This window comes from Geotrypetes seraphini, chromosome 5 (assembly GCF_902459505.1).
Source record: "Geotrypetes seraphini chromosome 5, aGeoSer1.1, whole genome shotgun sequence".
NCBI lineage: Eukaryota > Metazoa > Chordata > Amphibia > Gymnophiona > Dermophiidae > Geotrypetes > Geotrypetes seraphini.
In genome coordinates this window covers 54614282-54627281 of record NC_047088.1, presented here as the reverse complement: position 1 = coordinate 54627281, position 13000 = coordinate 54614282, and the positions used below count along the sequence as shown (strand labels likewise).

The 13000-nt window shown below is 43.4% G+C and overlaps 1 protein-coding gene across 5 annotated transcripts in view; it reads right to left on the bottom strand.

Moving 5' to 3' along the window:
- Nucleotides 1–4382: 4382 nt before the first annotated feature.
- ZNF711 (zinc finger protein 711) overlaps nt 4383–13000 on the bottom strand; it is a 142008-nt gene continuing 133390 nt past the window's right edge. For 4 of the 5 annotated variants that reach the window (XM_033945406.1, XM_033945407.1, XM_033945409.1 and 1 more), the window contains exon 11: nt 4383–7202. In XM_033945406.1, the coding sequence (XP_033801297.1) occupies nt 6025–7202 (1178 nt within the window). In that variant the 3' untranslated portion in view covers nt 4383–6024. The remainder of the gene's footprint in view (nt 7203–13000) is intronic. The other variant, XM_033945410.1, reaches the window with a different exon arrangement.

Genomic DNA, 13000 nt, shown 5'->3' with positions numbered 1-13000 from the left:
ATTGGCCTGTCAGCTACAGACCAAAGTCTGAATTCTCAAGCAGGATGAGCTTCAACTCCATGTTAAACTCAAAAATACCCACAAAAAGGACAAAACTACATCAAATTAAAATAATAAAATGTGGAGAGCAGAATCTACACAGCTGCCTGCAGCCATAAATGCAGAAGAAAAGATTGCTAGAGGGTGCTAAACTTTCCTGTGAAGTAGTGCTGCCCGATTCACGATTCGAATCGGTTCACCAATTCACTTCGGGTGAATCGATTTGAATCGGTTCAAAACAAACAAACAAAAAAAAAACGGCTTCCCAATTCGCCTGACCCTCCCCCCTCGCCCCCTAAAGCAGGAGCAGTAGCTGCCGCACCTGCTTTAGAAGGCAAGGGGGGAGGGTCAGTTGGGAAGTCCTGCTGTCGGCTTCCCCCCCCCGGCGTCCGGTTTCTGGCTCCCACCCCATCGACCTTTTGCTCCCCCCCGGCCTCCCCGCACTGTTTACCTTCCAGCCAGAACAGCCTGCAAGCAAGATCGCGGTGTTAGCGATCTTAGTACCGCTTTGGAGCTGGTTCCTCCGTCGCAGTCCTGCACCTCCTCTGATGTCAGAGAAGGGGCGGGACTGCGACGGAGGAACCATCTCCGAAGCGGTACTAAGATCGCTAATACTGGAAGGTAAACAGTGTGGGGAGGCCAGGGGGGGAAGCGGGAGGCCAGAGGGGTGGAAGCCGGACACCGGGGAGGGGGAGTGAGCAGTCCTTCGGGGTGGGACAGGCAGGTAGGCCTTCAAAGGGGGATGGACAGGCCTTCAGGGGTGGGAGAGGCTTTCAAGGGGGGACAAGACTTCAAGGGGGGAGGCAGGCCTTCAAAGGGGGGTGGACAGGCCTTCAGGGCTGGGATAGGCTTTCAAGGGGGGACAAGCCTTCAAGGGGGGGAGGCAGGCCTTCAAAGGGGGGGACAGGCAGGCCTTCAGGGGTGGGACAGGCTTTCAAGGGGGGGATAGGCCTTCAAGTGTGGGACAAGCCTTCAAGGGGGGGAGGCAGGCCTTCAAAGGGGGACAGGTCTTCAAGGGGGGGACAGGCAGGCCTTCAGGGGTGGGATAGGTCTTCAAGTGGGGGAACAGGCAGGCCTTCAGGGGTGGGATAGGTCTTCAAGGGGGGAGGCAGGCCTTCAAAGGGGGGACAGACCTTCAAGGGGGGACAAACCATCAGGGGAGAGGGGCCCTGGTATAGAAGTACATGAAGGGAGGGAAGGGGGGAGTTCAAAGAGATGTGCATATGCTGGATTTTGGGGAGGAAGAAATGGGTCTGAAAATAGAGGAGGGAGCAAGGGAGATGATGGACAATGGGATTTAGGGAGGGAAGGAACAGAAAGGGTGAGAAGTTGGATGCAAGGGATGGTGTGGAGGTGGGTATAGAGATACTGGATAGGAGGGTAGTTGGGAAAAGAAAGGGAGAGATGGTGGACCTTGGGGTGGTGGGGAAGGAAGGAGAGATGCTGGATGAAAAGGTAATTAAGAAAAGGTGGATCTGTGGAGGGAGACGAAAAAAAGGAAAGATGCCAGTTCTCCTGGTGAGGGAAGAGAAACGGAAGGGGAGGAAAGAGATGGAAGATGGATGGTTAGCAGGGAGAAAGAAGGAGACCCTGGCAAGCAAGTTATCAGAAGACAACAGAACCTGAGACCAACAAAATTTGAATAATGACCAGATAACAAAAGGTGGAAAAACTAATTTTATTTTCTGTTTTGTGATTACAATATGTCAGATTTGAAATGTGTATCCTGCCAGAGCTGGTGTTAGACCGCAAACGTGAACTAGGATTTAACAGAGAGGAATAGTCTTTTTTGTTTATCTTGTTTACACCACAGCGCCAGTGTGATTAGGAGAAGGCAAAGGGGGTGAAGAGGCTGTAAAATAAACCCACCAGGATGTTTGCAAAAAAACACCCAATTGGGCAGGAAAATCGAATCAAATAACCAATTCAATAGGCTGAATCGAATCAAAATTTTTTTTCCTGAATCGGGCAGCACTACTGTGAAGTACACTAGAGGCAGAGTGAAAAACCTGTAATGGATTTCTTCTGCAGACCATACGAGTAGTGGAAATAACCCTATGGTCTAGAACAGTGGTCTCAAAATCAAACCCTTTGCAGGGCCACATTTTGGATTTGTAGGTACTTGGAGGGCCTCAGAGAACATAGTTAATGTCTTATTAAAGAAATGACAATTTTGTATGAGGTAAAACTCTTTATAGTTTATAAATCTTTCCTTTTGGTTGTCTTAATAATAATATTATCATTTATAGCTAAAGAGACATATGATCAAGAAACTGTTTTATTTTACTTTTGCGATTATGATGAACATACCAAGGGCCTCAAAATACCTGTAGGGCCGCATGTGGACCCAGGGCCATGAGTTTGAGACCACTGGTCTAGAATCTCACCTATTGCACTGGAATAGGAATTATTTCATACCCCATGATTTTCTAATTTTCTCAGGAGTCATTCATGAGGTACTTTGTCAAATGCCTTTTGAAAATCTAGATACAAAATATCAAGCAGCCTACTTTTATCCATATATACACCCCCTTCAAAGAAATGTCGTAGACTGGCGAGACATGATTTCCCTTGACTAAATCCATGTTGACTTTGTCTCATAAAACCATGCTTATGTATATGCTCTGCAATTTTAGTCTCTATCATTTTGCCCAGCACAAACATCAGGTTCACTGTCTATAATTTCCCAGATTACCTCTGGAATTTTTTTAAAAAAAATGGTATTACATTTGCCAATCTCCAATCTTCCAATGCCATGCTGGATTTAAAGATAAATTACAAATTACTAACAACAGCTCTGCAAGTTCATTTTTAAATCAGTACTCTGAAATATATACCATCTGATCCAGGCAATTTGCTACTCTTCAAATTGCCCCATTACATCTTCCAGTTTTATAGAGAATTATTTCAGTTTCTCTGACTCATCATTATTTATTGATTGATTGAAATTTCTTCACTTCCTTTATGAAGAGATGGACAGTTTATCTCTTCTCTTATAATCCCACTTCTACTCTTCTTCTTTTCATTCATTAGTCTGAAAACCAAGTTACTTTACTGTAGAAGATATTCGCCATGGACAGCAGGACACCAGTCTCAACAGTATGGGTGACATAACAGATTCAATGGATGTTATTCCAGCTTACTGTACCTAATTTTTTTTTAAGCCACTATAGCATGCATGTGTGCCATTTACCACCTGATACTGCTACATGAGACCACCTCAGTCTATCCATTAGTTAAAAGTAGAATACAGTTCCTTGGGGAGGTGAGTATGTGTATAAGGACTTGTATCCTGCTGTCCATGGATGACACCTGATACAGGTAAATAACATGGTTTTGTCCAAGACAAGGATAGCAACTCCTCACAAAGGCTGCCTTCAACAGAAAAAAATGTGCTATAAGAGGCACATTTCCAACACAGTGTTTGGTAGCAAGAAGCCCTTTCCATTTTTTGGAAGGTAGCCTGGAACAGAAATTGGCCTAGGATAGATGGAGTTGGATTCTAATTTCTAAAGAAATTCTGGAGGCTAAACCTACTGTTGCAATAGGAGTCCTTCTCAAAACAGCAATAGGATATGAACATATGAACTGATGTCCATGTGGAAGCCCTGCAAATTTCCTTTATAGAGTGGGGATACTGACAATGCCATAGCTCTGTCATTATAAGTTGTAAAGGTGGACTATAAATAATAAACTATGATCCTCAAGAGTCAAGCCTTCCTGAATATAAATGGAAAAAAATGTAATCCACTAACCAATTGGATAGATCCAGTTTGGGAGGAAAATTAGGGAGTTATTTCTGGCAGGGAGTGGTGAAATGGGATGGGTTGTGAAGATGTAGGATCTACCGTAGTTCTACAGAAGCCCTTGCCTTGCTAGGGGTTGAAATGGGAAGTACAGAGTGAGAAAGGCCAAAAGAAACCTCTTGTTTTGTTCTTGAGAGGGGTAAGGAGAAAGGTGATTGATGTATATTAGGGTCCCTGAGAGTAATTCAAAAACATAACTATATGGTAGAGATGAGAATTTAAGTTTTGTGTTACCAGGCAATTAATGCAAATTGACATGCCCCACACACTTTTATCAAGCTGTGCTGCCAAGCAGCAAAAACTAAATGCCGAGTTGCCCATTCTATTCCTATGGGCAGCTCGACATCTAGCTCACACTGCTTGGTGGTGCAGCTTGATAAAAGTGGGGGTGAATCAAGTAAATATATATTTTTCTTTAAATATGAAGTACAAACTGAAGTAGAGAGATTTAAGTATTACTTCTCTAAGATTCCAATATACATGACCAACTATCCCATCAAAGTAGAGGACAACCAGAAATATCACAAAGAAACTGAGGGCAAGAGATGCTTTTTATTGTATGTTCATTACGATGAGTAACACATTTAGAAATAATAATCCCACATAACAGTGACAATCTTATTTTACAGCGTGTACATCATTTACAGCCACATAAACCACACATTTTTTTCTAAGAGCTTTTTCCAGAATTAGTATTCTGAAATTTAGAAATATATAAAAAAAATTTCTCAAGGAACTGATTCTCATCTGGTGCAAAAACAAAGGATGAACATTATCTGAAACACAAAGCCACAATATAGTGTGAAGTTAAAATCTACCATGTGGACAGCTGTGTGCAAACATGAAGCAACTAAAGTGAAAAACAAACAAAAAAAATAAAAACAACAACAACAAAAAGCAAAACAAAACAAAAAGGTACACATTATATGCATAACATTTATGAACAGGTTTTTCATTAAATAGCCCTAGACCAGCTTGTTATATTAAGCGCCATTTTGATTTGCTGCATGCTAACACAAAGCATTGTTTAAAGGGATGCATATTTTAAATGTATACACTGTAAACTGAAGATCCACCTCCCATCTTTAATGGCAGCATTATGTTCTGGTTAAATACTGTATAAATACCTTACAGATCGAAAATGCATGGTTTTTATATTATGATATAATTTCAAGAATTAATGAAAGGTGCAATTGTACGTTGATGCTCAGAAGTTTCTAGTCATAGGCAAAACTGGAAGGACACCTGTTGTACAGCCTTAAAGAAAATGCATCATTTACTGTCATTTAGGAAAACTGGTACTCTATGAACCATTTTTAATTTTTTTTTCTAGATAATATCATATAGCAGGAAAGAAGTGCCGAGACACTCTCAACACCATCAGCTGTATTCTTTTTTCTTTTATTTAAAAAACCCATTAGATTCAAAAGATACTTTTTTACCACATGTGCCATACTGAACAACATTCAACTGTAGTATCAGATTTTTTTAAAAAAGGAAATTATATACACTTTAACTAGCACCGGAACACATTCCTCTGACCTTATAACATAATGCTATACTTGAAATATATCCTGTAATAAAATAGGTTAGCAGCTCTGCAACTCTTTAAAAGGTACTTACTGAACCTAAACAAGTAAAGGAAACAAAAAGGTTTCCCATTGAAATGTTAAAATGGAACAGACACCCAAAACTCAGTCTGTTTCTGAAATACAATTTCCAGGCACAATGTAAAAACCTACTGACAGATTGAACAATCACCATCTAGACTCCCTCCCCAAAATTGCATAAAAAGGTCAGATTTAGTTACTGTACTGAAAAGGATTATTAATAAACCCCTTTGTAATGAGTAAAACAAATATCATTAGTGATAAAATGAATCATTCTATATCTTTTTCTCTGCAGCTTAATTCCTTATACTATAAGATACAAGGTAATTAAAAGACATTCAGCCATGTTTCTGCAACCATTTTACGGTGTTTTTTAGGTTCTGATAAGCAACAATCATAGGACTACAATATTCCCTGCCAACCCTAATACTTTTAAGACTATTAATACAAAGAATGTTATGATTTAATATCAAGCTTTGAAACCAGGAGAAGCAGTTCATGAGATCCCCCCACCCCCAACAAGTATACCATCAACTTCTAAACTGTTTCTTTCTTAATATTTTATCTTCTTACATTATAGCTTCCTTATGATGTCTCATTATATGCTGGTTCTTTTCTGATGGCCTACGGAATCCCTTTTTGCAATATTCACACCTATGTGGATAGTCTTTTGTGTGTATTGATATTACATGGCGCTTGAAACCTGATGCATCTGTTGTATTGTATTCACAATATTGACACTGATAGACCTTCCTTCCACTATGAGTCTTCATGTGCTTCTTCAGTTCATTCTGCAGTCTAAATCCTCTCTTGCACCTTTTGCATTTAAATGGCAGGTCCTTGGTGTGAACTGAAAGGATATGCCCACTAAGTACAAAAGGATCTGACGTTTTGAAATCGCAGTGTCTACACTGATGTATTTTTTTACCTTTATGGGTTTCACTATGCTTTTTGAGTTCAGAAGGCCGATGGAAGCCTTTTTCACATACCTCACACTTGTGAGGAAAATCCTTGGTGTGGACAGATATAATGTGCCGTTTAAGGTCACTTGAATTGGTGCTTTTATGGTCACAATGTGGACACTGATGGGTTTTATGTCCTTGAAATAACTCTGTGTGCCGCTGAAGCTCTTTTTCATCTGCAAATGCTTGAGGACAATGTTCACATTTATATGGCAAGTCTGTACCATGCTTGGTTTTTATATGTGTTTTAAGATTAGACTGGTCAGCACACCTGAACTCACAGTACTGACAGAGGTATGGCTTTTCCCCTGTATGGGTCCTCATATGCTTCTTAAGCTCAGAAGGATGACGGAATCCCTTTCCACATTCCACACAAACATGGGGAAAATTTTTACTGTGAACTGCAAGCAAGTGCCTATTAAGCAATCCTTGTTCTGCAGTCTCATAGTCACAATATTTACACTTGTGTAGTTTAGGTTCCTTGTCCCGAAGTATAAGTTTATTAGAACTCAGTGGACTTGCTTCTCTATATCTTCTTGTGTATTCTGTAAACTCATGGGTTTTATCAACTTTGTTTATCAGCTTATGACTTTCCAGGTGATTATGGAAGCTGACTTTCTTGTTAGTTGTGAAGTCACAGTCTGTACACTGGTATTTTTTCTTAATCATATGATCTGGGTGGTTCTTCATGTGCCTTTTTAAGAACCCTCTGGATTTGAATTTCTTTCCACAGATGTGGCAAGGATAGACAGTTAATGGCTGCCCATCAGGACCTATGATGACAGCTGATCAAAAAGAAAAATTATATAAGGAAAGTGATAGTATTTACTTTCTGATTATTACATTTTTTACATAAGCCCTACATTCTCACAATCAGATTATAGACAATTCATAAAATGTCAAATTACTTTGCATGAAGGTATTAATCACAATGTCTAAAACAGTATTTTACAGTCTGTAAAGCAACTACAAAAAGAACTACATTTTAGAGAAAGCTAATATAATTGCAATTTTGAGTAAGTGAACCAAATGAAGCACTGAGAATTTTCTAGAAGCAGATGAAGATTTCTTTTTAGACTAGATTTACTAAAGAATGGCAAAAACATGGTTCAGTTTTCATACTCAAATATTCTTACATATAAACTTACATATTTATAATAAAACTACTGAAGACTGATAATACTGTTTTATAATTAAAATTTTCAGAGAACTTCCAAGTAGAACAAAATTCACAGCTATATACATACATTTTTAAAGATAACATTCAGAAGTTTTTATGTGGGTAAATATATGAGTTCCCATATAAAAACACAGTTCAAAAATTCCCAACCATCTAAAAGTCTGAGTAACAGTTATGTGCACTATTTTTTCTACACATAAACAAGTGGGTGGGATTAGGTTCAGGAATAGAAAGTGCACGTGTTTTCAGGTGCAAATATGCATGCTAGCTACAGTTTCCAAGGTAAATATACCATCTGCAAAGTCTATCAACAGTATCTAAACTATCCTCAGAAGGTAATTTTCAAAGTATTTCCACAGACAAACACTGATTTATCTCAAGAAATAGGCATCTGCATGCAGGTAGAAGTACATGCATAATGCAATTTTATACTTAATTTTATCTTCTACAGGGGAAAGAAGACATTCCAAGTAGTGTTTTGAACTACATTATGCAACATTTGCATTTTCAAAAATATGTGATTTTTTTTTAAAGAACCTGTACAAATTTACAAGCTTAAGTGGCTATATCAAGTCTACATACCCTTGAATATTTTCACATTTTGCTGTGTCATTATGTAACATTTAAAGGATGAACTATCTCTCATTTATCAAAACACTGCACTTTTCAGGGGGAAATATTTTGTATGGAGACAAAAAAAAAAAAAAAAAAATCTAAAATGCAACTATTTCATGTGTCTTGCATTTTCCCCAGGAGTCCAGATGGTGTATTTTGCATTTGGGATTATGGTAGTGTTTTTACCGATTCGAGAAATAATTAGGAAAGCTCATGTTAAGGGATTACCTCAACTATATACTTAGTTAAGTTTAACATGAGTGAATGTTCTTCATAAATGCTAAGGTTTTTTTGTGTGTAAGGTTTTTTTGTGTGTGCAAGATTGATATTTGCTCTGTTATTATTTTCAAGATTCATAACCTATTGAGTTGCTACTATAAATTTCTGGTTTAGTCTTAAGAGTTTATACCATCTATAAAGAAGCTTCATCCTGCCATTCTTTCCTTTCAATTTATTCACTATTTTTTCACAAAACATTAACTTATGACTATGTTTGATATTCATGATTATAGTTTTTAGGTTTAATAATGCACATTTATTTGCTGCACTATATCTCTGTTTTATTAGGAGGTGGTTGACTCAAAGGGCCTGTTTTACAAAGCCGCACTAGCAGCCCAGAAGCCCATAGAGATTTAAAGGGCTTTGGGGCTATTGCCGGGTGACAGCCGTTAGCGCGGCTTTGTAAAACAGGCTGTAAATTCACATGTATTATAACAATATTGCATGGTCCAAGTTTATTCAACATTTGATTTACCACATTGGCAAATCATCTATGCGGTTCACATGTATTTAAAAGATAAATTAAAACTAAATAAAATCAGAAAATAGAACTACCGTATTTTCGCGGATATAACGCGCGCGTTATACGCGTTTTTACCTACCGCGCATACCCCTCGCGCGTTATATGCCTGAGCGCGGTATACAAAAGTTTTTAAACATAGTTCCCACCCCGCCCGACGCCCGATTCACCCCCCCAGCAGGACCGCTCGCACCCCCACCCCGAACGACCGCTCGCACGCGCTCCCACCCGCACCCGCATCCACGATCGGAGCAAGAGGGAGCCCAAGCCCTCTTGCCCGGCCGACTCCCCGACGTCCGATACATCCCCCCCCCGGCAGGACCACTCGCACCCCCACCCCGAAGGACCGCCGACTTCCGGAGCCCAAACCCTCCTGGCCACGGCGACCCCCTAACCCCACCCCGCACTACTTTACGGGCAGGAGGGATCCCAGGCCCTCCTGCCCTCGACGCAAACCCCCCTCCCCCCCCAACGACCGCCCCCCCCAAGAACCTCCGACCGCCCCCCCAGCCGACCCGCGACCCCCCTGGCCGACCCCCACGACCCCCCCACCCCCCTTCCCCGTACCTTTGGTAGTTGGCCGGACAGACGGGAGCCCAGGTGGGACCTAAGGCTCCAGGGCCTATTCTGATTGGCCCACGCGCCTTAGGCCCCACCAGTAGGCGGAGCTTTAGGACGGATGGGCCAATCCGGCCTCATTCCTTCGTTGGCTGCCTGCCGGACAGGCGGGTTTGGCTCCCGTCTGTCCGGCCAACTACCAAAGGTACGGGGAAGGGGGGTGGGGGGGTCGTGGGGGTCGGCCAGGGGGGTCGCGGGTCGGCTGGGGGGGCGGTCGGAGGTTCTTGGGGGGGCGGTCGTTGGGGGGGGGGGGGGGGGTTTGCGTCGAGGGCAGGAGGGCCTGGGATCCCTCCTGCCCGTAATGTAGTGCGGGGGGGGGTTAGGGGGTCGCCGTGGCCAGGAGGGTTTGGGCTCCCTTCTGGCCCAACTACACAAAGTACGGGGAAGGCGGGTGGGGGTGTCGTGGGGGTCGGCCAGGGGGGTCGCGGGTCGGCTGGGGAACGGGCGGAGGTTCTTGGGGGGGGGGCGGGCGTTGGGGGGGGGGGGTTTGCGTCGAGGGCAGGAGGGCCTGGGATCCCTCCTGCCCGTAATGTAGTGCGGGGTGGGGTTAGGGGGTCGCCGTGGCCAGGAGGGTTTGGGCTCCCTCCTGGCCCGATATTGTTGGGGAGTCGGCGGTCCGTCGGGGTGAGGGTGCGAGTGGTCCTGCCGGGGGGGGGGGGATGTATCGGACGTCGGGGGGGGGCATCAGGCTTTCAGGATGGGGACAGACCTTCAAGGGGGGACAGGACTTCAAGGGGGGACAGTGCACGGAAAGTCAGGGGGGGTGAACGGAGAGTCGGGACAGCGCACGGAAAGTCAGGGCAGTGCACGGAAGTCAGGGGGGGTGAACGGAGAGTCGGGATAGCGCACGGAAAGTCAGGGCAGTGCACGGAAGTCAGGGGGGGTGAACGGAGAGTCGGGACAGCGCACGGAAAGTCAGGGCGGGCGAAAGGAGCGTCGGGCATCATGCGCGGTATACCCGTGAGCGCGGTATACAAAAGTTTTTGTACATATCATCGTGATTTCTGCGCGCTATACCCGTGTGCGCGTTTTACACGGGTGCGCGTTATATCCGCGAAAATACGGTACATAATCAATAATAACTTTCAGTGTGCTGGGAAAATGTGGAGATAAGCCTTTGTGAAATCCAAGGCAGCCAGAAATTCTCCACGCTAGACTGTTGCAATGACAAATCTCACCGTCTCCATCCAGAAACGCGGAACCCTCAAGGTTGCACTGACATTTTTGAGATCAAGAATGAGGCTTCCAGTCGTCGGAATCTTTCTTGGGCATGACAAAGTATATCGAGTATCTGTCTGAGCGTTCTTCCGGAACTGGTTCTACGGCTTGAATATCTAGCAATCTGTTTAACATTGTCCAGATTTGAACCGCCTGATTTGGTTGGCCCGCCGGAGAATCCACAAACCAGTTGGACAGAGGGTATGCAAACTCTATTTTGTAACCTTCTCTGATAATATTCAAGACCCAATGATCTGCTGTTATGCTTTCCCAGGCCTCCAGAAAGTCTGAGAGCTGATCCCCAATTTTCTGAAGGACAGTTGGAGGCCTAGCATCATTGCGACTTTGTGGCTGTCGTCGTGACCCAGGAACTTTTATTTTGGATTTTCTGGCTTCTAGAATATCTCTATCTGGAACCTTGATAGGTTCTCTGAGATGAGCCTCATGAGGTATGCTGGTGAAATTGCAGGCCCCCTCTCGAAAGGAGCGCCAGTTCTGGCTTCTAGCCATTCAAGCTCTGCTGTCTGGTAAGGACTTGAGACGACGATGATCTTACACACTGGCCATAAGATCATCCAGGCCTTTGCCAAAAAGCATCTACATCCTAAGTTCCTTCCTAAAGTAGTGTTGGAATTTCATTGTTCAGCCAACATTTTTTCATCAAGGGGAGTCTTGGCCTTCTATCTGGAGCAAGCTAAAGCTTTTAGAAAGTTCAACCAGCTTTGTTCTTTTGACTCCAACAAGATAGAGTGTATTTACCAATGACAGACCCTTTCTGAGTGGCTTGCTGCATCTCTTATGCCCAGGCTGGACTGACTCTGCAGGGTCGTCATGGTTCACAACATCAAAACCATGGTTATGTCAATTGCTCACCTGAGATCAACCTGTGTGTCTTGATTCCATACATTCATACTGCAGTACTGTCTAGAACAAGATTCCCAATGCGACAGCCAATTTAATCAAACAGTCCTTCAGAATACATTTGGGATCTAGAATCCAACTCCACCCTCCTAAGCTCATTAATTTATTTTCTAGGCTGATAAAACCCACAACAACGTTCTTTGTTTGATATTTTATGAACAATCTGAGTACTGAGGCAAGGTCAAAGGACAGTACAAAGTACTGATTGTGGTGTTTCCTGCTCAGAATATGAGAATACCTCCTGAGACTGGATATTTGTATTTGGGCATATGCATCCTTTAAGTCCAGAGAGCATAGTCAGTCTTATTCCTAAATCATAGGGCGTAGGCTGCCTAGTAGAGAATGACACGGTGGTTGATACCCGCGGCTAGCCACGAGTAGCCGCGGGTAACCCGCCGAAACGGGGAAGAAAAAATAGTGGTCTCTGCGGGGACGGGGACAAGGTCATTCACCGCCCTTTGGAGCGGATATTTGTTTAGATCTCTTAGGTCTAGGATGGGATGAAGTCTCCCTGTTTTTTTTAGGGGGCGAGGGGAAGGGGGAGAGGGAGTGTCAGGAAATTCTTGGAATAAAAACCTACTCTCTTTCTCCTGGTGGAATGAGTTCAACCGCATCAGCAGGCAAGAGGGAAGACAGTTCCTTTGTAAGCAATTCCTGATGTTGAGAGTTTTAACTTTGATCCTCTTGAAGGGCAATTTAGAGGGACAATTTCCAATTGTAGAGACTAATCCTGTCCAGAATAATTTAAGAATCCACCAATCTGAGGTTACAAGGGACCACCTTTCCTGGAAAAAGTTCAGCCTCTCTCCTACTAGAAGTTTGTCTGGGGCAATTACTAGGATTGTGGCTATGATGTCCTGGAGCCAGTCAAATGCTCATCCTTTGCTTTGACTGGGGCGAATGCTAGAACTTCTGCTGTCTCAGGTGGGAGTGAAACCCCCTGGTTGTTCTGGAGTAGTTCAGAGGGTGAGGGTTACCTATGCCTTTTGGAGTAACAGCTTTGCCATTGTCCTCCACAATTATACCTCCTGAATGTGGAGGCTGAGCCAGGAGTAGGCAGGTAAAGTAACTTGATGATATCAGAACATTCTTTGTCAGTAAAAAACCATCACCTCAGCATGGAACTTCCACCAGCCTCTCCTGAATCTAAGTCTGAGATATGCAGCCAGGTGAGCCTGCACAACCCAGTACTCATGGTGAAGGATCTGGATGCCATCCTAAAAGCATCATAG